The sequence below is a fragment of the Geotrypetes seraphini genome, chromosome 2 (genome assembly GCF_902459505.1).
Source record: "Geotrypetes seraphini chromosome 2, aGeoSer1.1, whole genome shotgun sequence".
Classification (NCBI taxonomy): domain Eukaryota; kingdom Metazoa; phylum Chordata; class Amphibia; order Gymnophiona; family Dermophiidae; genus Geotrypetes; species Geotrypetes seraphini.
Window position 1 is genome coordinate 124,737,864 of NC_047085.1, and position 26,172 is coordinate 124,764,035.

At 43.8% G+C, this 26,172-nt stretch overlaps 1 protein-coding gene across 3 annotated transcripts in view; it reads left to right on the forward strand.

Annotated features, from left to right (window-relative positions):
- Nucleotides 1–26,172, forward strand: part of PRKDC (protein kinase, DNA-activated, catalytic subunit) — a 524,414-nt gene that overhangs the window by 3,234 nt on the left and 495,008 nt on the right. The window contains exons 2-5 of one of the 3 annotated variants that reach the window (XM_033933710.1): nucleotides 2,923–2,999; nucleotides 3,137–3,229; nucleotides 16,180–16,254; nucleotides 23,830–23,938. In XM_033933710.1, the coding sequence (XP_033789601.1) occupies nucleotides 2,923–2,999; nucleotides 3,137–3,229; nucleotides 16,180–16,254; nucleotides 23,830–23,938 (354 nt within the window). Of the gene's footprint in view, nucleotides 1–2,922; nucleotides 3,000–3,136; nucleotides 3,230–16,179; nucleotides 16,255–23,829; nucleotides 23,939–26,172 lie in introns of those variants that run through there. The other 2 variants (XM_033933711.1, XM_033933712.1) reach the window with 2 other exon arrangements.

Consider the following 26,172-nt stretch of genomic DNA (forward strand, 5'->3'; position numbering starts at 1 on the left):
AAAGTTGAAATAAAATGTTAATTTTAAATCATACGATTAGTTCATCTATATTAATTTGTAATCCAAAGCACATCAATACCTAATAAGTTGGCCAGTTGGGCTACTATATCGTTAAATGTTATTAAAAGTGGAGATGTGCAGCTAGGAACCTTTATTGAACTTGCAATGACTCACCAACAACTGAGGGGTCCTTTATTAAGGCGCGCTAGCCGTTTTAGTGCACGCTAAATTGGCTAGCGCGCCTTAGTAAAAGAACCCCTAAATATCCATTTCGATGGGCCATTTACAAGAGTATGTGAAAACAGTGGATGTCTTAACCTGAGTTAGCATGGCAAACCCAACAAGCTTAGCTGCACTATGCAATTTCACACCTCTAGCTCATTTGCATAGGATGCCAAAAATGGCCTTTTTTTTACCACTTTATTTATACGTGTGTGAATAATGCATGCATTTGAGACCTAACTTTGGGCCAAATCAAGGCCGAGTCAAATTTGAAACGGAATGGCTTCTGTAACAATAATACGCTCTTTCAAGTGATATAAAAAAATTGGGCAATGTACTGTTGAGATATTTGCATCCAAAAAACAGCCAAAATTTATATAAAGCACTAATATAATTTCTTTGTGTAATTAGATCTGCTTCCAATTGGCTACAAAGCCTCTTAATGCAAATCCTATTTGTATGTCATGTGCAATGACTGCTGGTACAATTATAATTTGAATTGAAATACAGGTCAGGAGCAATGAGGAGTCAAAGTAGGCATTAAATTTCTTTTATAATATTGTTTGCCTAGTTTGCTGGCTCATAAAAGGATAAGTAAAGTAATGTTAACATTCCAAACTTTGCACATGAAGTTAGTGCCAGAGGTTGTATTAATCTGCAAAATTTCAATTCTCTTGGAGACTTTGTTGGGCAGTAGTGGCTAGACAAAGTTGCCATTTAGTGTTACACAGAGCATCAAACTCCGAGAGTAACCTACATTCAACAGCTTCTAGGTCTCAAATCAATAGAGATCCAGCTGAAATGTTTTACATGGATTCATTTGAGGCTATCTGGAAACATCCTCACAGAACTTTATTCAGTTTGGAGGTCATGTGGGGATGGTTTACAGCATTGGACCAATTGACATTGAATGATCCCTATACTAGTTAAATATATCATTTTAAAATTCAGTTTTTATTATGCACATTGCTGTGCTTTAGCAAAACTTTGGCGTAGTTTCCACAATTCTTTGAACGCAAGTGTTTCATGGTTTCGCTAGATTTGTCATACCACTATAGTACACATATATATAAATATGAATCCTGACTTTGACTTGTCCTATGACTATATGTACATATGGTGCAAGTATAGTCCTATACTGCCTTATGCTGACCTTCATCCATGCCCTACCTATAACAGTCCTTTTTTCAGACATTTACTACTCCCCCTCCCCCTTTACTAAACCGTAGTGCGGTTTTTAGCACCGACCATGGTGGTACCAGCTCTAATGCTCATAGGAATTCTATGAGCATCGGAGCTCTTACTGCCACGGCAAGTGCTAAAATCCATGCTACGGTTTAGTAAAAGGAGACTTAATGAATTTGCACGACTTAAAGAACATTTCAGCTAATTGTTTAAGGGCCAGAGCAGAAGACTTTGTGGGGGCTGTACGTTGGAGACCACTGCCATGGGTTTCAGGAAAAAAAACCCGAGCCATTTGAGAAATTACGATTGTTACTTGCAGATCCCTTCTCTTTAACGTTGCCTTCAGCCTGCTGATCATTCTTGCTAAAGTGCATACCAGTTGGGGTGGGGAGTGTTAAGTCAGTTGGGTGCATTGGCTGAGAAAGGCAGAGAGCCATATCTTTTGCATTCAAGGCCATTAAGGGAATAATTTATAAGAACATAAGGATTGCCATACTGGGACAGACCGAAGGTCCATCAAGCCCAGTATCCTGTTTCCTACAGTGGCCAACCCAGGTCCCAAGTACCTAGCTAGATCCCAAGTAGTAAAACAGATTTTATGCTGCTTATCCTAGGAATAAGCAGTAAATTTCCCCAAGCCATCTCAATAATGACTTATGGACTTCTCTTTTAGGAAATTAGCCAACCCCTTTTTAAATCCCGCTAAGCTAAATGATTTTACCACTTTCTCCAGCAACAAATTCCAGAGTTTAATTACACGTTATGTGAAGAAATATTTTATCCAGTTTGTTTTAAATCTACTACTTAATTGTGTCCTCACATGCCCCCTAGTCCTAGTATTTTTGGAAAGAGTGAACAAGTGACTCACATCTACCCTTTCCACTCCACTCATTATTTTATTGACCTCTATCTTTTTTTTTTTTTTTTTGCGTGTGTGTGTGTTTTTAACTTGTAGAGAATAGAGCTTTTATAAAATTACTCCAGAGGCTAAACATGTATAAAGAAGGCCCCTATACCACTTCAGTTCTAGTTCAAGTAGTATGAGGTTGAGACCTTGTGTAGGCATATTCAGGAAAGGAGTTTGGGCATAGATAAGCATAAATTTCCAGCAGCTCCTGAGCAGATGTAAATGTACACTGGTGCATATTAGTTGCGATTGCTCCAGGTTTTGTGAGGCTGTTTTTATAGCCCAAAATTGGCACTAAACTGGTTTTTCTATCTAGGCAACCTGTCATAAATTTATCCCCAACTCCCCATTTGTATAGATACATGTGTTATTGGGCTTTGTTTTAGCCACTTTCCAGCAGAGCTTTTAGTACAAGTACATAATTTTTTAGATTTATCCAATATAATTTTTCTTCTATATTTGGAGATGCTTTATTAAAATGCTCTTTTACAACATTCATTATTTGTTCTTTGAATAAAACTGTGAATCTGCTAATTCAAAACGTCTTTTATCTAATATAGTATTCCTTTGTTGAATGCCTATTACAACATTCTCTGTTTTTTGTATAGCCTTACAGACTTCATTAATATTTTCCAAAGAATATGGATTACTTACATTTGTCCGCAAATCTCTCAGCATTGAAGAAGTAAGTATATAAGTTTAGTCTTTTGCGTATGCTTTTTTACATGACACTATTGTTGAATACATTAGTTGATGTAATTCAAGTGTAGGAATAGATTAGGGTTAATTTTTAATGGTCTTGTCATTTGTATTTGATAATAGTTTCGTGATTGTAGAGAAGAAACACTGAAGTTTCTGTGCATCTTCCTGGAAAAGATTGGTCAGAAGGTTCATCCCTATGCATGTGATATCAAGGTGAGCCATTTACATTTCAAACAATAATTAGTTTAAAAAAGAAAGAGATTAGTATATTTGGAAAATGTGCCTTGTCCTTAAGAAACCCCCATACTTTTTCGTAGGCTGTGATAGTAGAAAGCCTGATAACATTAGGGGTTTTGTCATATTTCCTATGATTCCCCATCACAGTGAAACATTGCCTTCAAAAAGATTCCTAGATTGAAATTGGGTTTACAATTCCAAACATGGACCTCAGTGTAAAGTATAATCTAGGGATATTTTATTTTTGGTTTGAAACGTTTTTATTGAGGAGCAAACAGACAGACACATCGAATACAACCAAGCAATATCCCAAAAGAAATATAAAACAGTGCGATGTAGTACATAATGCAACACTCCTAGTGGGAAAAGGGGAAAAGGAGCAACAACAACTTTGCCAGCCCAACAGCGGACAATACAGACAAGCCCTCTCCCTCCCCCGATCACTAGACCGTCATGTACCCAGCAGGGCTATAGCACACAAAGCGGCCAAGGAAAGCCTGCAAAAAAAATAACATAGGCTATCAGTATACTCCCCTTATTATACCACCCCCTCAGCGACATGGGAAAGAGAGAAGAAAACAGTAGTGAAGGAAGAAAAGAAGATGAGGAAAGCAGCCTTATGGGGAAGCAATAAGAGCAGCAATGACTTGCTCCCAAAGAGACCTATACATCTGATTAGGCACCTCCCTCCGCCCCTCCAGACCCCGCAACTCCCAGTGGGCCACTTCCCGAAGTGCTCGCTGCCATCCGACCAACTCCGGGGGTTTTATCTATCCATTTGCTGAGTATACCCTGTTTAGCTACAAGAAGAGCAACATATGCAAAGTGCCACTGAACAGCATTAAAACCCTGTTCCATAAAATCCACCTCATGACCCAGGACCAGAATACGATAGGACCACTGGACTGGCACCCCCAAGACCTGCACAAGGAAATTCAATACCCCATTCCAATAGACACTCAAAGTCGGACATTCAGTAATCATGTGCAATAGAGTCCCAGATGCGCGTGAACTTTTCATGCAAGTCGCATGAGTCCCATAGGCCAGCCTGCAACCCCCTAAGCCTAGTGAAGTAAGTACGATGTAACAGTTTGAACTGGAGTTCCTGCAGTTGGGCATTGCTGACCCAACGGTGATATTAGAGAAGCAGGCCCGCAGCTCCCCCGGTGTAACAACCTCCCCCAAATCTTCAGACCACCTCGATGCCAGCCGAGGCAGCTGGGTGTCATCCCTCTCTACCCTCGCATTCGGTACCAAAAAGATAAAGAATTCAGAGCAGGGGGAGGGACAAAAAGATTTGATCCACCTGTAAAAAAGAGCCGCCCCCCAGGAGACGACGAAGGTTGGCCAAATAGAAATGCCGCAGCTGGAGGTATGCAAAAAAGGGCACCTGAAGTAAGACCCAGGTGGTGCGAAGGGCATCAAAGGAGGGAAATACAAACGGATCAGAGCTCAGCGAAGACACGTGACCAATACAAAGACATGAACCAAACCGCATTGCGACACCCCCCTGGAGTCCCACACCCGGAGGGAAATCCCAGCTATGACTGATCATCTGAAAAGCCCAGTTACCCCATCCCCTGCCAATTTGATGCCACCACCAATGCAGCGCCCTACGTAAGGGGGATAACCAAACCGAAGCAAGTTCCAGGCGGGGGCATCGTCACTTAGGGCAAGTCAGGCATGGTAACGCGCGGTGAGGAGCCATCTAAAAATCAAATAAGCCCCCCGGGGCAAAGCGAGATTCTTCAGTGAAAAGCTCATGAATCCAGCGCATCAAGGTGGCGACATATACAAGCGAAGGTCCGGTAGAGCTAACCCTCCACTATCTCGGCCCTGAGTAAGCATCCACCAGCTTATACGTGCTCTCTTATGGTGCCAAATAAAGGAACCAATAAAAGACCGGTAAGAGCATTCATCCGTGGGCTTAATCCAAAGAGAGATCATCTGCAGAGGGTAGAGGAGTTTAGGGAGCAAAACCATCTTCACAAGGATGATTCTACCAGACAGAGAGAGGGGTAATTCACCCCATCAGGTACATTAATCCTGCAAAGTGGTTAGCCGATCAGAGAAGTTACGGCGATAAATAATAGGCCAGTCCACATTAAGGAAAATCCCCAAATATTTTAGCTCCCCACTAGCCCAACGAAATGGGAAAGCGGGATCAGAGCGTGAGACACAGGGGGAGGAGACAGGTAAAGCCTCTGATTTACTAAAAATGATACATAATCCCGAGAATGCGCCGAATGTCCCAATAAATGTAGTCTGGCGGGGGATTGATGCAGCGCTAATTTTTGCTTCTTTTGCAGTGCATTCTGTGCCGCTTACTCAACAGTGCCGGCAGAATCAAGGAGATGGACCGAGTTTGCACGGTTATACCTGCTAAGGCCCCACGGCCGATCAAATTCAAGCAAACCACGCTGTCTCCCAAAATGGCGTCAGGGGAGACTCCGCCGCGAACCACAGTCGCCCTGCAGGAAGAAACTTTGCGGGAGCTTACGAAACATCTCTCTGCACTAATATATGACAAGCTCACCAGATTCCAAACTACTGTGGAGGAACTCAAGGACTACATGGAGCGTCATGGGTCCCGGATTACAGAGCTGGAGGGCAGAGTCTCAGCCCAGAATGATCGGGACGGTCGGAATGGTGAGCGTCTGCGTGAATTGGAAACACAATGCTCCGGGCCCGTATAGAGGACCAGGAGAATCGCGGTTGGCGAAACAATTTGCAGGTCCTCGGGCTGTGGGGCTTTGTGGAACAGTGGCTGCTGATGCAGTTGGGCCTGGATATGGCCAGAGCTAGAGCGGTGGTGGAGCGGGTCCATCGGATCGGGAGACCGCGGCAAAGGGACGCCCACCCTCGCCCAGTGATCACTCGCTATCTCAATGCAGCGATCAAAGATCGGATCCTAGTTGCCTACCGGAGAGCTGGGTCTCTGGCATATGAGGGTGTTCTGCTACTGCTATTTAATGACTACTCCCCGGCCGTGGCCGCCAGCCGCCCTGTCTTGGCACCCTACTGCGCAGAGCTAAAGAACCGGGGCTTTTGATTTACAGTGCTGTTTCCTGCACGGGTCCGTATCCAGGCCTCCTGTGGCCCGCGCTTCTGTGACACCCTGGCGGACCTTCGCTCCTACACGGAGAGCCTGAGAGGAGAGGAGGCTGCTTAGTTCCAGATCCGTGGGGGGCAACGGGGACGCTGCTGAATCGGTTGGAGTTGGTCTGCCTGTTGATTTACCCCGAGCTCCGGTGCCCTACAAACTACTCTTTACCTTGCTCTCTTGTCAGTGGTGATCCCAGCAGTGGCGTAGGGGCCCTGATGTGGGATGTGAGGGAGCTACCCTTGTTTTTGTTCTGAGCTGCCCTTGAGGGCGCCCAGTTGCCTGCTTTCTGGGGACCTATTTCAGCTTGTGGGAGTGGATGTCCGTTTATCCTGGGCCCCTGCCTCACATCTTTGACTGGGATCAGCCGGATGGCGCAGGGCCGGGAATACTTTGCTGGACTTTCTTTATGCTTTTTGCTCCCTGTGTGGGGCAGAGTGTGACTGTTCTGGGTTTGTGCGGAGTTGATGGGCATGGGGGTTTGCGGGCATGGTGCCTTGTTGGGGTTTTGTTATCCTTGGGGACTTGTATTCTCTTCTAGTCTCCTGCGGGCTTATGTTACTGTTTCCTGTTTTTGCTGGCTGCAGGGGTTCCTATCCTATTTCTTTATCTTTTATCAATGGGGGGGGGGGGGGAGTCAGGCTCATTGGAGGTGTTTTTTATAGGGTGGGTAGGGTGCTGGGTGGGGGTATCTCCTTTCTGGTTGCAGGAGGGTGGTGTGTTGGGAGATGTGGGAGGAGGGAAGGGACCTTGTTTGGTCGGGGGTTGGATTGTTTGTCTGTGTGGTGGGTGCTGTTTGAGTGGGGGGTTTGGTGGATGAGATGATTTTTGATGGGGGGGAGAGGGGGTGGGTACCTTTCTTTCTCTGGGGGCTTAGCTGGGAGGCCTCTTAGGAAGTTTATACACTGTTTACTTTCTTGTTTCACCTTTGCAGTTCTCATGGATATGGCTGACCTGATTTATATCACTCTTAATGTGGATGGTCTTCACTCTCCCATCAAATGTAAAAAGGTGCTGTCTTTTCTGAAGAGAGAGAAGGTATCAGTAGCTTTTTTGCAGGAGACACACCTTACTTCTAGCGAACACTTCAAATTGGTGAGGGATTGGGTGGGGGAGGCTGTTTACTCTTCCTACAATTCTAGGCAGAGGGGTATGGCTATCCTTATCCACAAGGCAGTAGGGGTGGTCCAACACAAAACTATTGTGGACTCTCAGGGCCGGCACCCTCCAGGATTGACCGGTGATCTTGTGCAATATATATGGACCAAATGTATGAACGGATTGGTGTGAACTTTCTGATGAGCGAGTTGGGCCTGATTGATGTGTGGAGGGCTTATCATCCAGGGGAAGTAGATTTTACATTCTTTTCTGGGGTGCATCATACTCATTCTAGATTGGATTACATTCTGCTGCCGTCACAATCCATTGGACGGGTGGTGCGCACACACATCCCCTTCAGTGACCACGCTGCCGTATCCCTTACTATGCACTGGCAGGGGCCTGTTCATGATCGCATCTGACGTCTTAATCCCACACTCTACTTGGATAAAACTTTTCATGAATACCTCACAGCGGAATGGGATTTTTATTAGCATACCAATGCAGGAGGGGAGGTCTCGGAAACAATTTTTTGGGAAGCTGCTAAAGCCTTTCTACGGGGGTGGATCATCGCCTATACGGTAAAGCAGTGCCAACAACATGACGAGGCCTTGGTGTCTCACACTCGGCAGTTGCGTCTGTGTAGGACTGCCCTACATGCGAAACTCTCGGAGGTTACTCTTGCGGAATACCTGAGCCTGTGTAAACAAATAGATGTTATTTTCACTGAGCGTGCTATGTCTCATATTGATGTCTACAAGTTTAGGTTGTATCAGTGGGGCAATAAGGCAGGCAAATTATTGGCTAATTTGGTGAGGCCGTTTCATAAGGCCACTCACATTTCTCGTATCCGGGCGAGTGATCACACTGTCCTCACAGACGAGACAGAGATACAAGACCAATTTGTTAGTTTCTACCAGGACCTTTATGGACCGGGCCCATTTGATCTGGAAGCCCGTGATTCCTTTCGTGACCTTGCCTTACCTCAGGTGTCGGCCCCTCAGTTATGTATGCTAAATGCACCCATCTCATGTGACGAGATTCATACTGCAGTGGGGAAGCTGAAGCTGGCGAAGGCCCCCAGACCGGACGGGATGGGGCCTGAGATTTATAAAATTCTGAAACCTCAGATAGGCCCCGCTCAGGTAGCCCTGTACGCGGACATGCAGCGCACAGGTCGCGCCCTCCCTGCACAGTCATGCTCACGTGGTGGTCTTACCGAAGCCAGGAAAGGATCCGGAGTTGGTGGGCTCCTACCGTCCTATTTCTTTACTGAACCAAGACATGAAGCTTCTTACAGCGATTCTAGCGAGCAGGCTGGCCCGGGTGATTCCTTCCCTGGTCCATGCAGATCAGGTAGGCTTTGTACCAAGTCGTTTTGCATCATCTAATATCCAATGGACGTTGGTGGCCCTGAGGGAGGGCAGGGGTTCTACTTCAGGTATTTCTCATTTCGAAGAGGACGGAATCTGTCCACATTTCTAGTTCAAGAAACGTTCAAATCTTATCTATGGGAACTTTATATCTACTCTTAGATCAAAATGATTAGGTATTATCTCTAGATATAACAGAGGGTTATATCCACATATCACTTATTTCTGCTCATGGAAGGTTTCTGTGGTTTTGAATAGCCCATCAACATTTTTAGTACAAAGTTCTGCCTATAGGCCTAGCCTCCTCTCTAAGAGTATTCACCAAGTGCCTGATAGTTCTGGCAGCAACTTTATGAGCTCAAGGGTTCCACAAAGTCACCAATACTGTTTTCTTCAACACTAAGGGTTTGAAGTCACATTTCGAAAATCTCAACTTCAACCCCCTCAAACTTTAAAGTTCATAGGGGCCTGCTCAACATGATTCACCTCAGGGTGTACCTAACTCAGCAAAGACAGGTCAATTTGCTTCGTCTTCACAATCAAGTCTATCATCTTCCATCCATATCAGCCAGAAGAAGGATGTTGCTTTTAGCTCACATGGCGTCTACAGTCCATGTTATTCTCTTCGCAAATCTTTTTAGAACACCTCAGTGATTCCTGGCCTCTCAGTGGCTTCCAGCTCTTGATCCATTTTCACAGTCATTTCATCGCTTCATCAATCTCTTTAAGTGGTGGATATACTCTTCGAATTTTTCCAAAGGACTGCTGTTTCAAATGTCTTCACATCAGAAAGTTCTGACCACAAACTCACTCAAATATACTTGTGAAGCTCACCTGACCAATCTTCACTGCTCTACTCAGCAGCAGAAGTTCCACTTACACCTCTTGGAACTCAGAGCGATTTTCAGTGCTCTGCAGGTTTTTCACAACAGTATTTTCTCATCAAGTCCTTCTAGTATACACAAATGGGAAGCTACGGAGTCTCTGACTCTCTGTTGAGAGACTGAGAAGATATGGAACTGAGCAATTGCTTGAAGCATATTCTAAAAGCTCTTTATGTTCAAGGAGTGCAGAATACTCTGGCCGACATGCTCACCAGATTTCTTCAGCCACATGAGTGGATGCTTAATTTCATAACCTGGAGTCAGGTGTTCTCTTTTCTGGGGAACTCCTCAGATAAACCTAAACTTATTTCTGCTCCCCCAAATCACACACTGCCTCACTTCTGTACCAGAGAATACTCTCTTCATCATCTAGGAGCAGATGCCTTTCTACTGGTTTTCCTAAACTGCAGTCATTGTAATTGACAGCTTGGTACCTCCTGGGATAACCTTAGCAGTTGCGGATCTTCTGATCCTGTCAGAATCATGTTGCATTCATCCAGAAAACTGTCTACACAGCAGTGCTACGAACAGAAATGGACATGGTTTTCATCGTAGATGCTTCATCCCTCTCCATGTCTTCAGTGTTAGATTACCTTCTCCATTTATCCAATTCATGTCTTAAAACCACTTCAAATAATTTGTTTTGAGGCACAAACGTGAGACTAATAATAAATATATTGAAAATACGTTTTGTCAAATTTAGTTATGAGCAGGGATTCATCCAGACCAAAAGTACATAGATAAAGCTGACAAACTAAAAATCAAAAAGATGAAAAGGAGAAAAATAAACCTCAATTGAGGGTCGTTGGGACTACACAAGTACCCAACCATCCACTCATCATCACGGGTTTATAAAAAACTCCAAAACATGTATAAATAATCAGTTCTCACATCTTTCATTCACACGAAATCTTCTTTTTGTTATTTTTCACAGTCTTTTTTATATATAGTTTCAGTTTAAATGTCAAGCAATAAAAATGGCCCGAATCCCAAGCTTAACCACATTAATTGGCGAGGACTACAGCTGAATGTAATCAGTATAAGCAGTTTTTAGAGATATGCAGCATGTATCTGAAATCGTGAAAAAATACACTCATCTGAAATCGAGGGTTTTCACCAAAAGGCTTCCGACTCAAGATCCCGACAGAAAAGACTTTCTGTTTCGCCCGACGAGGGCTACTTCAGGGGAAAGATGCCAACTCCAATATCTCTCTGCTTCTAATTAACTGCTGGAAATAGAGCCGACTCCTCTCAAGACGGTACATGTTTTGGAGTTTTTTATAAACCCGTGATGATGAGTGGATGGTTGGGTACTTGTGTAGTCCCAACGACCCTCAATTGAGGTTTATTTTTCTCCTTTTCATCTTTTTGATTTTTAGTTTGTCAGCTTTATCTATGTACTTTTGGTCTGGATGAATCCCTGCTCATAACTAAATTTGACAAAACGTATTTTCAATATATTTATTAAAACCACTTCAGTCAGAGTTCACTTTAGGGCTATCAGTGCTTTCTATGTGCCAATCAACCATAAATCTTTTGACTTCTCATCCCTTTGTTTCCAGGTTTTTGAAAGGACTTTTCAATATCAAATCACCTCCAGTGGTTTGGGATAAAAATTTAAATGTTGTTCTCACCAGACTGATGAATCCTCCATTTGAGCCAATGGTTTCTACTCATCTTAAATATCTAACTTGGAAAGCAGTCTTTATGATCTCCATCACTTCTGCACGTCTAGTGAGTGAGCTTCAAGCGTTGGTGTCAGATCTACCTTCTTAAGCTTTCCACCATGATAAGGTGGTTTTCCTCTTGCCCTAAATTTTTGCCAAAAGTAGTCACAGAATTTCATCTGAATCGATCAATTGTGCTTCCAGTTTCTTTTCTAAGCTTTTTTTTTTCTCACCCTGGAGAAACAGCTCTTCATACTCTGGACTGTAAATAAACCGTGGCTTATTACATTACATTAGTGATTTTTATTCCACCATTACCTTGTGGTTCAAGGTGGATTACAGAGGAGGATTTGTGGACATGTCCAGAGGTGTTACAGAGTAGAGTGGGTTGCTTCAGAGGATTGAAATGTTTCATTCGATGTTAGTTAGTCTTCATGGATTTCTTGAATAGCATCTCCTCAATTGTTCATCTCCTTTGATCCTAATACTGCGGGCCGGCTTGTAACCAAGAGAACTATTTCCACATAGTTAGCGGTCTATATCATTTTCTGCTATGCTCAGGCTGGGCTACATCTCGGGGGTCGTGTAACAGCACATAGCAGCTTCAGTTGAATTCTTACGTTCCACTCCCATAGATTAAATCTACAAAGCAGCTGTTTGGTCCTCAGTTCACATTCACATCTCACTACTGTCTGGAATCTTTTTCCAGACAGGATGGTCACTTCAGCCAAGCAGTATTACAAAATTTATTCTCTTATTGGCCAGCTCTCCCTCCATCCTATTGCAGTAAGCTAGGGAGTCCCACATGTGAGAATATACTGCCTGCTTGTCCTAGGATAAAGCATAGTTACTTACCGTGTTATCCGGGGACAGCAGGCAGATTTTCTCACAACCCACCCACCTCCCTGGTTGGCTTCTTAGCTTGCTTACGTTTCGTATCATGAACCTACGTCAGGCACGAAAGCACTCACATATGCACGGTGCAGGCAGTTGTGAAGTTTCTTAAAACTTCAAGTGACAGTACACTTTTTAATACTGTCTATACCGGGGCTCTGTGGATGACTTAAGAACGTAAGAACAGCCTTACTGGGTCAGACCAATGGTCCATCAAGCCAAGTAGCCCGTTCTCACGGTGGCCAATCCAGGTCACTAGTACCTGGCCAAAACCCAAGGTATCAATATTCCACTCATATGTGAAAATATCATCTGCCTGCTGTCCCCGAATAACACCTGTTACTGTAAGTAACTGTGCTATAGTGAGTAAAAGGAATTTCTTTGTTGCATAAGGAAACCTTTCATGGTTTATTTATTTATTTGTAGTATCTTGTAGCCAGTCAAAAATTATCTGATTATGCAAAGTTTTGAACCAAGGTATGCATAGTTTGATGTGCTGTATTTTTTGGTTATTTAAGTAACATCTAAATATTCTGGAAAATCAGAAATGTTCAGATTGCATCTGTAAGGCCATGATTTGCATTAGCCTCTTAATAGATTTAGTTTATGAAGTCTTTCGGATGGAGAGGATTAAATAACCAGATAAAGGCATTTTGTCTGAGTCATTTAAAAGGTATGGAACTTGATATACTGTACTGCTTTTTTTTTTGTGGTTTTCACAATCAAAGAAGTTTACATGTATCAATGAAGTGTTAAGTGACTTGCCCAGAGTCACAAGGTGCTACAGTGTGAATCAAACTCACAACCTCAGGGTGCTGAGGTAGCTACTCTAATCACTAGATCATTCCTCTACTCCAGATGTGTGCTAAGTGCCACGTGACCCATAGGCATTAGATAGGACATGCAGCATTTAGTGTGTGCTGAGTTTTAGTAAAAGGGTCCCATAATTTAGGTTCTGGAGCTGAGGATTTCTTAGGCGTGTGACAAGACAGTATTGATATTGATTTCAGTATAGGTCTGAGGCTTTCTCTCTCTTATGCATTTTGTTCTTCTTTAGGTTGTCTGCATGGTTTTATTTACCTTTTTAGTTCATAACATGGATTTAATTATATAACGCCCCATATCACAGTAGCATGAAGTTGAGACAACAAGAACAATTTATTATTTCTATAGCGCTACCTGGTGTACACAGTTTTGTACATTGTACATGCAAAAGATGGTCCCCGCTCAGAAGAGCTTGCAGTCTAATTATGACAGACACACATAGAGGGGGCTAAAAGGTGGTAGGGGACTATTAAGGGAATGACAGACAGATATGTTGGTTGGGTCATTGTTTAAACACAGCTTCAAATAAGAGAGTTTTTAATCTGGCTTTGAATACCGCCAGAGATGGAACCTGACTTAGTGAGCCAGACAGTTTGCTCCAAGCACGCAGTGCATCAAGGTAGAAGGAACGGAGACGGGAGTTGGTGGTAGAGGAGAGAGGTACAGATAGGAGGGATTTGTTTGATGAGCAGAGTTCCCGGAGGGGAGTGTAGGAAGTAACAAGAAAGGAGAGATACTGAGGAACTGCAGAGCAAGTACACTTGAACGTAAGAGGAGTTTGAATCATATGCGGAGATGGACTGGGAGCCAGTGAAGCGACCTGAGGAGAGAAGTAATGTGGGTATAATGATGCTGGTGGAATATGAGGCGGCAGTAGCGTTCTGAACAGATTGAAGCGGAGAGATGGCATAACAGTAGACCAGTGAGAAGCACATTGCAGTAATCTAGACGACAGATGATGAGGGTGTGGATGAGGGTTTTGTTGCGTGCTCAGAAAGGAAAGGACTGATTTTAGCAATATTATAGAGCAAGAAACGACAAACTTTAGCAGTCTGTTGGATGTGAGAGGAGAAGGAAAATGACAAGTCAAAGATGACCCCGAGACTGCAAGCTGATGAGACAGGGAGAATGAGGGTGTTATCCACCGCTATAGAGAACAGGAGATACGGGTTTAGGAGGAAAGATAAGGAGTTCAGTCTCGGACATGTTGAATTTTATATGGTGGCAAGACATCCAGGTAGCAACATCAGAGAGGCAGGCTGGGATTCCCATAGAAATTTCAGGCATGGAGAGATAGATTTGCGAGTCATCAGCATAGAGGTGGTATTGGAACCCGTGGGATGAAATTAGAGCACCGAGAGAAGTGTAGATGGAGAAAAGAAGAGGTCCCAGGACAGATCCTGAGGTACGATGACCGATAGCGGAAAGGCACCGAAGGAGGATCCTCCAGAGCTTACGCTAAAGGTGTGATGGGAAAGATAGGAAGAAAATCATGAAATAATAGAGCCCTGAAATCCAAACAAGGACAGAGTTTCAATGAGTAGGTGGTGATCTACAGTGTCAAACGCCGCAGATAAATCAAAGAGGATGAGGATGGAGTAGAGCCCTTTGAATTTGGCCAGGAGCAGGTCATTGGAGACTTTAGCAAGTTTCCATGGAATGAAAGGGGCGGAAGCCCAATTTGAAGGAGGTCAAGGATAGCTCAAGCCAAAAGGAAGTTGAGACAAAGGCAGTGGACATCTTGTTCTAGTAGTTTGGATAAGAAGGGGAGAAGGGAGCTAAGGCAATAATTGGAGGTGCAGGTAGGGTCCAGTGATGGCAGTTTCAGGTGTGGCGTAACTACAGCATGTTTAATGGCTTCAGGTACAATTGTGGTGGAGAGTGATAGGTTGAGGATATGACAGGGGGGATAACAGTTGAGGAGATGGTGATCAGCAGATGGGTGGGAATGGGATCAGAGGAACAAGTAGTGAGTTTGGAGGAGGAAAGAAGATACAAAGTTTCATCTTCAGTGATTTCTGGGAAGGAGGAAAAGGCGGCAGGGGACAATAGAGGGTCTGAAGGGCAGTCCGGAGGGAGAGACTGAGGCAGATTGTTCAAGAACTTGAGGGTAATTTTGTGGACTTTATGGAAATACTCAGCCATGGTCTGGGGAGAAAGCGAAAGTTGGAGGTGAGGGCACCTTTAATAGAGAGTTGAGCATGGCGAAGAAACGAGGGTTGGAGCTGAGGGAATCGGTTAAATGGGTATATTAGTCGTCTTTTTACAAGCGAGAGGTCAGGATGAATTTGAAGTGTATGAAGTTAGCATGAGCACAGGATTTTAGCCAATGGTGTTCTGTAGACCAGACACAAGAACATATGTGGTGGATCTTGGAGGTCAACCAGCGCTGGTTGTTGGCGCGCCTTACAGGGCATTACACAGGAGGAGAGAGGGTGTCCAGAGTGGAGGAGAGAATAGTATTATAGGAAGAGAGTGCTTCATTGACAGATTTACATAGTGCACTGTTTGAAATGCGGGGTGAGAGTGTGGCAGAAGAGTACATGGGTCAACAGACTGAAGATTTATGAAATTATTGGTGAGGATCAGTTGTTTCTGGGGGGCAGGGTGATGAGTCATGAAGGTTATGAGATCATGGTCAGAGAGGGAAAGAGTTGAGGTTGAAAAGTTGACAATGGAACAACTGGAGAAGAGGACAAGATCAAGACAATGGCCTTTTTGGTGTGTAGGGTTGCTGGAGCAGAGCTGGAGATTTGAAAGAGAATATAAGAGCAAGGAACTTTGAGGTATAGGAGTTGGCAGTGTTCGCAGCATAAATTTTAAAATCACCCAGGATTGAGGGAAGGTGACAAAGGTTCAAGGAAGACGGAGAGCCAGGAGTCTAGGTCGGTGAGAAAGGAAGCAAGGGATTTCTCAGGTGGTTGATAAATGATGGCTATTTGGAGAGGTAGGGGCTGTCTGGGCTGTTGCTGTTCATTAGAAATTGTAGTGATCTCTTAGGCATATAACACCAAACTAAAATGTCATTTGCTCACTCATAGTAACGTATGTATTGACTTGTTTTTTTCATATTTAATTCTAGAATACTTGTGTTGTTGTTTATACAAAAGAAAAAGCTGCAAAATGTAGAATTCCTGCATTGGAGCTTCTGATTAAGGTAGGTTTATTTTTATCTAGAGATAATAATTGGTAAAAAAAAACATGACTATGCTGGGAAAAAAAAGCAGAACAAGGAAATGCAAAACAATATACTGTATTTTTCGCTCCATAAGACGCACCTGACCATAAGACCCCCCCTAGATTTAGAGGAGGAAAATAAGAAAAAAACCCATTCTGAACCAAATTCTCCCTGCCAGGCTCTGAACCCAATCCCACACTCCTTGCTAAGCTCTGAACCCTATCCCCCCTCCCTGTCAGGCTTGTACACTGCCTCCCCTTTGGTGGTCTAGTGGTAGGCAGGCTCAGGGCAGGCAGGCCTAGTGGCTGGCTGGCAGGCAGGGACAGGGCAGGTAGGCCTAGTGGCAAGTGGGCAGGCAGGCGCAGCCCCCCCCCCTCAGTACCTTTTTTACATGTAACAATTTTTTATTGAGCACATCAGAAATAGAGAAAAAAGACAATGAATACAACAGAGAACACAAGGTGCACCAAAAGCCATACATCAGATATACCCCTTAACCCCACCACCCAACCCGCCTCCCCACTCTCCACCCCCATACAACAGTAACCAGAATAACAAAATTGGGAGAAACTGCCAAAGGAATCCAACCCAACAGAGAATACAGCATCGAATACAGTAGCGAATGCTGCTAGCAGAACAAAGGAGTTACCAACAATAAACTAATAGAAAAAGAACAAGCCACCCAACCCATCCAAGTAAGGAGGTCTGAACAAGAACCAAGCAAAATCAGAACCTTCAGGGCCCTGGACTCTGATGAGCCCCAAAGGATCATATAATGGACCTCTCAAAGAAGAAAGAAAGAGAACAAAAAAAAAAAAGAAAAGAATCCTAAAGGAATAAAAAAAATAAAGGAAAATAAATAAAGGTGAGAGAAACTGGGGAGAGGCCACCCCAAGGCCGAGAACCCCTCACCACTCAGTATAAATCAAATAGGCAAAGTATTAAGAATCAAACTGCGGATTCGAGGAGACAAAGAGTAAATATAAGGACCACACACCTGCAAAAAAAAAAAAAAACTTTGATTGGCGCAAAGAATGACGCGCCTGACCCCTATCAAGCAAAATCAATGTATGCAAACGGTTACGCCAAGCCCAATAAGAAGGAGCATGATCCGAAACCCAGTCCCCCCCAAATAATTTTCTTAGCCTCATATTTATCTAACAGAAACCCCACCTAAGTGAGAGCTATAGAACGGCCTAACAAAAGCTCCAAATAGTAATTCACCCGTTTCCAGAAAGCCCGGACAGCTGGACAGCTCCAAAAAGCTTGGAAAAAGGATTTAGGAGCACTAGTACATTTCTCGCATTGTGCCGACTACTAAAGCAGAGTGAAATAGTTGAACTCGTGTAAAATAAGCACGATGCAGCACCCGAAACTGACACTACCGGAGCTCAGCCGAAACCGAAAGGGTTGGGATATGCTTAATAAGATATGCCATATCCAAATCAGTGGGCCGCAAGTCCGGAGCCCAAGGAGCACACGGGGAGTCCCACAACCTGGGCGGGGCAATACAATACAACACCTTATGTAACGCCAAAACAGACAGGCCATCCTCCGAAAAGGGACCAAAAAAGGCACGGAGCTTACCTCCTAAACCCAACTGCAGACACTCCATCTCCAAAGAGCACACATAATGATCCAATTGTAAGTAAGCAAAAAAAGTCAGCTCCGCAAATCCCATCGCGGAGCTGAAAAGTGCGCCAAGGTAGAAGCGTGCTCTCTGGAGTAAGGATGTGCTCCAACACAGTTAAACCCAACTGGGTCTAGTGTCTGAAGGGGCAGATGTCTGGCCAGGCAAGAACTGAAGATTCCCTTGAGAGGCAGAAAATCAGACATTCCCGGATTCCCCTCCAAGCTGATTACCAAAACCCTCCAACAGTCACGTAAAGAACCCAGTAGAAGACTCGATCTCAAATGGGAAGGGAGAGAAGATCGAGGAGCATGTAACAAAGACAATAAATGCCAGTGATGATAGAATGCTAATTCATAATCAAAACAGGTATAATCGTGTTGCTTCAAGATCCAATCCCCCAAGTAGCAAAGTAAGCAGGCCTGATTGTGTTTCTGCAGATCGGGAACACCCATGCCTCCCCTTGACCAAGAACCCAGCAAATAACAAAAAGCCATACGAAACTTTCCCCCCCCCCAAGAAACCGAGAGAGAAGCTGACACAGCACACGGAGATCCTTCTACAGAAGATGGATGGGCAGCACCTGTAGAACGTAAAGCCATTGAGGAAAAATAACCATATTAAAAAGGTGAATATGACCATGCACCGAAAGGGGAAAAAACTTCCAACCATCCAAGCAACGACGTGTTGTTTCAAATAGCAAATGCAAATTAGCCTGTTTAATGGAAGAAGCTGAAGAAGTCAATTATATGCCAAGATAACAGAAAGCCCGGTCAGCCCATTTCAGTGGGAATACCCCCGTCCAGGTGTCCAGAATCTCTGGGATTGTAGGAAGGGCCAAGGACTTCTCGAGATTCAGCCGAAAACCTGAAAAGTTCCTATATTCAGCTATCACCATCAAAAGAGCAGGCAAAGCTTGAAAAGGATGAGTAAGATGAACCAGGAGATCATCCGCAAACGTCGATAATTTGAGTTCCACCGTACCAATAGGCACCCTATGAATGTCCACATTGTGCAGAACATCTCGCACTAAAGGATCCAAGGTAAGAACAAACAGCAGGGGGTACAAAGGGCACCCCTGCCTAGTACCCTGCTGAATGTCAAAAAGGTCAGAAAGCAGCCCATTAACCCAGATTGCTGCCAAAGGCGAAGCATAAAGAGCTGAGATAGCATTAAAAAAAAATCCAGCAAACCATAATGTCGTAACATGGCAAACAGGAACGTCCAAGAGACCCTATCAAAAGCCTTCTCCGCATCAAAGCTAACCAGCAGAGAAGGCAAACGATTATGAGCCACGTATTCCATAGATGTTAAAATATAGCAAATATTGCGTGCCACCCAACGCTTACGGACGTATCCTTCTTGAGGATCAGCGATAAGATCAGGAAGAACACGGGCCATCCTGTTAGCCAGGATCTTAGCGAAAAATTTCACCTCAGTATTAAGAAGGGATATAGGCCGATAAGAACTAGGCAAGGTGGGATCCCGACCTGGTTTCAAAAGTACCACGATTTGCGCATCCCACAAAGATTGTGATAACGACCCTCTCATAACATACTCATTGATGGAAGTCAGCACCGGTGTAATTTCAATAGAGAGCAATTTATAAAACTTGGCGCGAAAACCGTCTGATTCCTCCTCAGCCGAGATAGGAGCGTTTAACAACTGTTGATGAAGAGCAGACACTCGAGGAGTTTGGATATTGTCTAGATACAACTTGCTCGGCATCTCCGGGGCTGCAGAGTTAGTATATAACCTCTGATAGAACTGACGAAAAACTTTCACAATCGCTGCATCAGTACAGAACGGCCCCACCCCCTCCTCCAGCACCCGGAGTATCCGCTGAGGGACATTTGAAGTGCGCAACAGGTTAGCCAATAGTCTCCCATCCTTATTACCATGTAGATGAAATTGAATTTTAAAGTATTGAAGTGAGCGGGTGGTACGGCCTGCAAGAGCTCATTTAAAGAGGCCTGTGAGGCCAGCAGAGTGCTCTGCCGGGAAGGGGTGGGATAGCAGGCATACCACATCCTGTCCGCCCGAACCTGTTTCTCCAGGCGAAGAATTTCCCTGTCGTGCATAGACGATAATCTCGCTGCGCAGAACTACTTTAGCTACATTCCAGTATAGTACAGGATCATCCAGATGAGCCCGATTATGGAACTGATAGTCCTTCCATTTCCAAAGTAAATGATCAAGAAACCCAGGATCCTTATACAAAGTCGGAGGAAAGCACCATCAATGAATGCCAGCCCTACAGTACCCAACCCTACAGACAAGGAAGACCAAATAAAGGCATCATCAGAGATGCAGTAGGGACCGATACCTGCCGCCGTTGTAGAAGAAAAAAGGCTAGTGGACAAAAGCCAGTAATCTATCCAAGATTGGGTGTCATGAGTGCGCCACACGTCTACAAGATCTAAAGAGGAGCAAAGATAAGGAATACCCCTAGAAGAGTTTATGCGCTCCCGTGGGCGGGGATTAGATTTATCCAAACTAGGATCATGAACAAGATTAAAATCGCCCCCCAGCACCCGAGGCATATCAGGGTAGGTACTCAATGCCTTAAATAAAGAACTATAAAATTGCTTGTCATAAACATTCAGTGCATAGATATTACATAGAAGCAAAGATTGCCGGTCTAGAACAATATGAGCTAAGACAAACCGTCCAGAAGGATTCGCATAGACTGCTTTTACCGTCACATCTAAGGTTTTCTGGATAAGAATCAAAACTCCTGCCTTCCGCCAGGACGCTTCTGCTTCCAGAACCCATCCAACCCACCATCTGGCAAACTTATCATGCTCTCGAGAGGTCAAATGCGTCTCCTGCAGAAAGGCAATATCCGCCTTATGATGATTCAAGGTCTGCAATATCTTTTGTCATTTAACAGGTGAGGTAACCCCACTAACATTCCAAGAGATTAGCTTAACCATGAGAATCTCTTGACAGCAAGAACAAGAAAAAGAAACAGTATCAAAAAAGAAGGAAGGTAGGGCAGTCCCAGGCTACATACCCACCACCAGCACCACTGCTGCAGTAGAGCGGCAAATGAAATCACCCAAAGCCAAAAATAGGAGCAGCGAGCCCCAGTGAAAGTGAAAACAAAAACAGAAAAACACAAAAGAAAATCCTAGGACCAAAAAAAGGAACTAACCCCCAAAACCATACCCGTCCCAACCCCCCCAAATATCTCCCAGACTTCCCCTGAAAACCTGTGTCCCTGAGGACAACCTAGGGCTGCCCCGGGCCAACCCGAGCCTCCCCCCCCCCCCCCCAAAGAAGAACAGCAGCATAAAATCCTGCCCAGACCCCACAAAAATCTCATGCAGTGTATACAGTAAAACTCAACCAACAGAAAGAACCCTCCCCCCCTCCAAACCAGACACACTGGACCCACAAGTAGAATTAACACTTACAGTCACACTCCTAAAGCCCACCAAATCCAATATAGATGAAATCCCCCAGACCCTCTAAACAGAGCCAACCCAGAATCACCATCTCAGCCAGAACATCTCCAGAACCCTCACCTCCTAAGCAGCGCCATCAGGCTCATTTAAGCCACAGAGCTACTTCACTTCTGACCTGTGGGAAATGGGAATCAACAGTTCAAGTACGACTCCTGCAAATCTGCAACAGAACCCTGATTTTCTATTTTTCTCCCATTAATGTCCATGTGCTGTTGCCATTAGTATATGACCATTTATATGAGAACTTACTATCTCCTATTCTGTAGGAAGTAAGAGTTCCTGTGTCATCTCTACTCTAACCAGTTAGTGTGCAGTAATACACTTCTCCCTCCGTATCTGCGGATTTGCTTATTCTACGAGAAGTATAATGATTTCTGGGCAGAGTTTCATGCTGTTTCTCATGATGAAATCTGTAGAGCAGCTACGTGGGCTACTGTTCAAACTTTTATAAAGCTCTACAGAGTGGATGTGGTGGCTCAAAAGGATGCAGCCTTTGGGTCCTCGGTTCTGTGGGCAGGCTCTCCCCCGAGATTCATGGCACTGCTTTGGTATATCGGTTCAAGTACGGACTCACTACAGATTAGGTTCTTACCTCAATAATCTGGGTTCTTTTAGGATACACAGGAGTCCGTACTACCCTCCTCGTGTGGATTTTTGTGATTCGCCTGATTTCTGCCTCATACATTGACAGTGTCTGTATTGGGACCTCTTCTGTATCCAAGATTAAGCAGAGACATGTTACAGAAACGGGGGGGGGGGGGGGGGGGGGGGATTGGGAGGGGTTTCCCTTTCTCTTTCTCTTTCTCTTTCCTCTTGGGAGGGTCCTATAGCCTCTCCTTGTTGCACTTAGCAGATTGTCTCTTAGTTACTCGTGTGTGATTTATTGTTCACTGTTTGCTCGTTAATTACTTATTAATCATTGTTCTATTTACTAAATTTCAGAGCAGAATGTTTGATGTTTGGAGAGTTCCCTGTGCCTCTCCTTCTCTGTTCTTATATTTCAGTGGAATTCGGTTGCTTTGGTATAGAGAGCTGAACAGGGACGACGGGAATCCTGCGGGTTCCCCCTTCGGGTCACGGGGATCCCGTGGGGACGCCTCCTAGGGTCCTAGGGGATGCAAACTCGAGCCGCGAGGCTCATCTTCTTTTTCCTACCTGCCCTGCTGCAGCACAATGTCAGCGCTGATGTCGGAGGGAGGGCTTAAGCAAAGCCCTCCCTCCCTCCGACGTCAGCGCTGACATCGAGAAGACTTCCGGTCGGCCGTGTGCTGCGGCCGGGCAAGTAGGAAAAATTCAAGGGTTATCATGTTTATATGGAATGTATTTTTATTTAAATGAGTTTATGTATGCTCAAACTGTAACCCACCTAGAATGGTTGGATAGTTTGAGATAAACATTTTTAAAATATCTGAAAAGATCCATCCACCCATCATTTGGGTTCTCACTGGACATACTGGACTGCATAATTTCATTTTCTTTTTTGAATCACCATTTCCCTCTAATAAGGGACTCAAAGCAATTTACATTTTATATTTTGTTTTTAACAGTACAACACAACACATAAATATAAATAAAATCCCAATACAAGCTTTCCTCTTTCCTGCCCTAATTAGGGAAATAGTAAGCAGTAATTCTAAGTCTCTTTATTCAAGAAATGAATATAAAGACATGCTTTTGCCAGATTGGTCCTCTTTGATTTCTAAGAAACAAAATAAAAGTTTGACAAGTTAAGAAGAAGTAAACTTAATGAGTAAGGCAGTGGGCTGAGTATTTATTTATATTTACATTAGAGGCTCTGGTAGAAACCCATTTACAAAGTATGTATTCTTCCCAATTAATATTTCCAAATTAATAAAGTCTCTTTGCTTATTTGTAAATGGGTTTCTACCAGAGCCTTTAATTCAGTAGCATAATTAAATGAAATAACTATTTCTGAAGTTTATAGGGATGGGCGGGGACGGAGGGGATTCCTCGCGGGGACGGGTGGGGATGGAGAGATTCCTCGTGGGGACGGGTGGGATTTTTGCGGGAACGGGTGGGATTTCTGTCCCCGCGCAACTCTCTACTTTGGTACCACCTGAGGAAGATGCTGTTCTCAACTACAGAAAGTGAGGAGTTTCAAGTTCTTAAAGCGATACTCTTCTGCAGTTTTGTGGGAAATGGGAATCAACAGCTCAAGTAAGGACTCCTGTGTATCCTAATAGAACCCAGATTATTGTGGTAAGAACTTAATTTGCCATTTTATGGCCACAGTAAAAATGGCCTAGGTGCATGGTAAAGACCCACATAAGGGTTTGCTGTGTGGCTAAGTAAAACAAACTTCTATTTTAATCTGCTTATAATTGTATTTTTTAGGCAATGGAATGTGAAAATATACAAGGGTTTGAAGACTTCTACAATCCACTGTAGTTGTTATACTAAAAGTCTTAATTTCATTTTGTGATGCACTTTTAGGTACTTCAGAAATTAAAAAATTCCAATCAGATTGAAGAACTCAAAGTGAGAGAGATATTTAACAAATTCTATAGTGAGCTTGGTGTGAAGAGTAAAGTTCCAGATACAGGTAAAATGTTTTATTGATATTAAAATAATTATTGAGCCAAGTAAATGGTCTAGTTTAATATACGTAACATATACAAATAACTGCAATTGATGTTTTCCCCCTATTAATCTGGTACTTGTACACAGTGCCAACCTTGGTGGGGAGGAATTATTGCACTTATGAAGTGCCCTGCTCTCCTACAGTAACTCCATTGTGTGCAGCTGGCAGTGCAATGCTTAGTTGTGTTTAGATTCCCCTTCTCACTCCTCCCCTAGACCGGCGGTATAAGAGCAGCCCTCTTACATATTGGTACCACTTCTACATTTACATGACGGGGAAAAAAAGCACCAAGGATGGGAGTGATTGAGGGACAGAAAGGGGTATTACTGGTGCTTCTCCTTCTCTTTCCCCATCCCCTATTAATGCTTTATTCAGAATAAGGAAACTTTATTGGCATAGGTAGAAAGGGCAAGTAGTTGCCTTCTTTGGGACTAAATTTATAAAAACAACATGGGCACGTAAGCGTCTTTATGAAATAACTTCATAAAACCTGCAAAAATCACAGCTAAAATGGACCATACAATTTACAGCTGCTCTGGTGCAAGTGTCAATAGCTGAAATAGGTGCATATTTAATGAACTGCATGAGTATTTTGTGCCTTTGCCAAACCATGCCCATGAGCACAACTGCTCGTGGGTCATATAAAATTACATGCCGCCTTATCACCCTGTATAAGTCTATAAGAGTTACACATGTACAACTTCTTATAAAATTGTCCTTTTAACATTGTAAGAAGTATTGTATTCGCTACATGTAAACATTTCATACATTGAAACATGCATTTAAAATTGCAGGGTGGATGTTGTATATAGTATGTGCATTGACGAGAACTTTTAAGCAGTCTGCTGGTAGGCATGTTTGGGAGTGGCTTTTGGGTGGTGGTGTGAGGTATATGTGTACTTTTTTCAAATCACAAGAGCTTTTGTGTGCTACTGATGCTAGTTTGGTAGCCAATTAGGTACATTTTTGTAAAAGAAATTTTTATAGAATTATTCCCAAATTGTTAAATAGCCAAAAAAGAAAAAGCATAACAATTCTAATGTTGTTGAAAGTAAAATCCTTTAAACTTGTTAAATTTTTGCTAAATCATCGATCAGTGTTCTCAATCCAAGCCATTTGTTTATGGAATACATTGCCAATGGAAGTTAGTTTGCTTTCTGGGGTTTTGCAATGTAAAAAACTGTTGAAAAACAGTCCTTTTTGAAGGACTATTGGTAAATTTTGTATCTGCAATCTGTATTTATTTTATTAATACATAAGAACATAAGCAATGCCTCTGCTGGGTCAGACCAAAAGTCCATCGTGCCCAGCAGTCCGCTCATGCGGTGGCCCATCAGGTCCAGGACCTGAATAGTAATTCTTTATCTATACCCTTCAATCCCCTTTTCCTTCAGAAAATCATCTACTCCCTTCTTGTAACCCAATAGCGTACTGTGTTCTATCACTCCCTCTGGAAGCGCATTCCAGGCGTCCACCACCCTTTGGGTGAAGAAGAACTTCCTAGCATTGGTTCTGAATCTGTCCCCTCTCAATTTTTCGGAATGTCCTCTTCGTTCTTGAAGTTTTTGAAAGTCCTTGTTATAAAATTTAGTGTATGTTTAATTGTACTCCCCACAGAACTGGCAGATATAGTGGACTAGTAATTAAAGGGTACATAATATTTCATAATATTTCATAGCACTATCCTTTCTATTTGGTATCATCCTGCTTAGAGGGAGCATGTAGGTCTGGTGTCCTAGTTTTAGTGCCTTGCAGTGAGCAGCCCTCTCCCCATTTCATCCACCTACTTTCTCACAGTTCAGCTGAAGAGGGAAGTAAGAAAGGGAAGAGCAAGACTGGAGCATACTACAGGCCTCGGGAGTTCCATTTTTTGGCAGGAAGCACCGCCATCTTGTCTGTAGTCTCAGGCGACCTTCCCCCTGTATTGGAGAGACAGGGGCAGGTTTCTGGTGGGTCCTCTGCTGTGGCAGCAAGTCCCATGGGACTGCCAGGGGTTATTTTCAGGTGGCCGGGGGTCCTGCTTCTCCCCTGGGGGGATTTTTCCGTCGATGGCCACTCTGGTCTGCTCCCCCCCCCCCCCTCAGCGCCTGTTGCAGTCCCGTCTCCTCCTCTCTCGTCCAAGCAGCCAAGGGTCTCTTGGGATGATGATTTTGCATATGAGGACCTGGACCTTATGGGAGACCTCTGGGATTCTC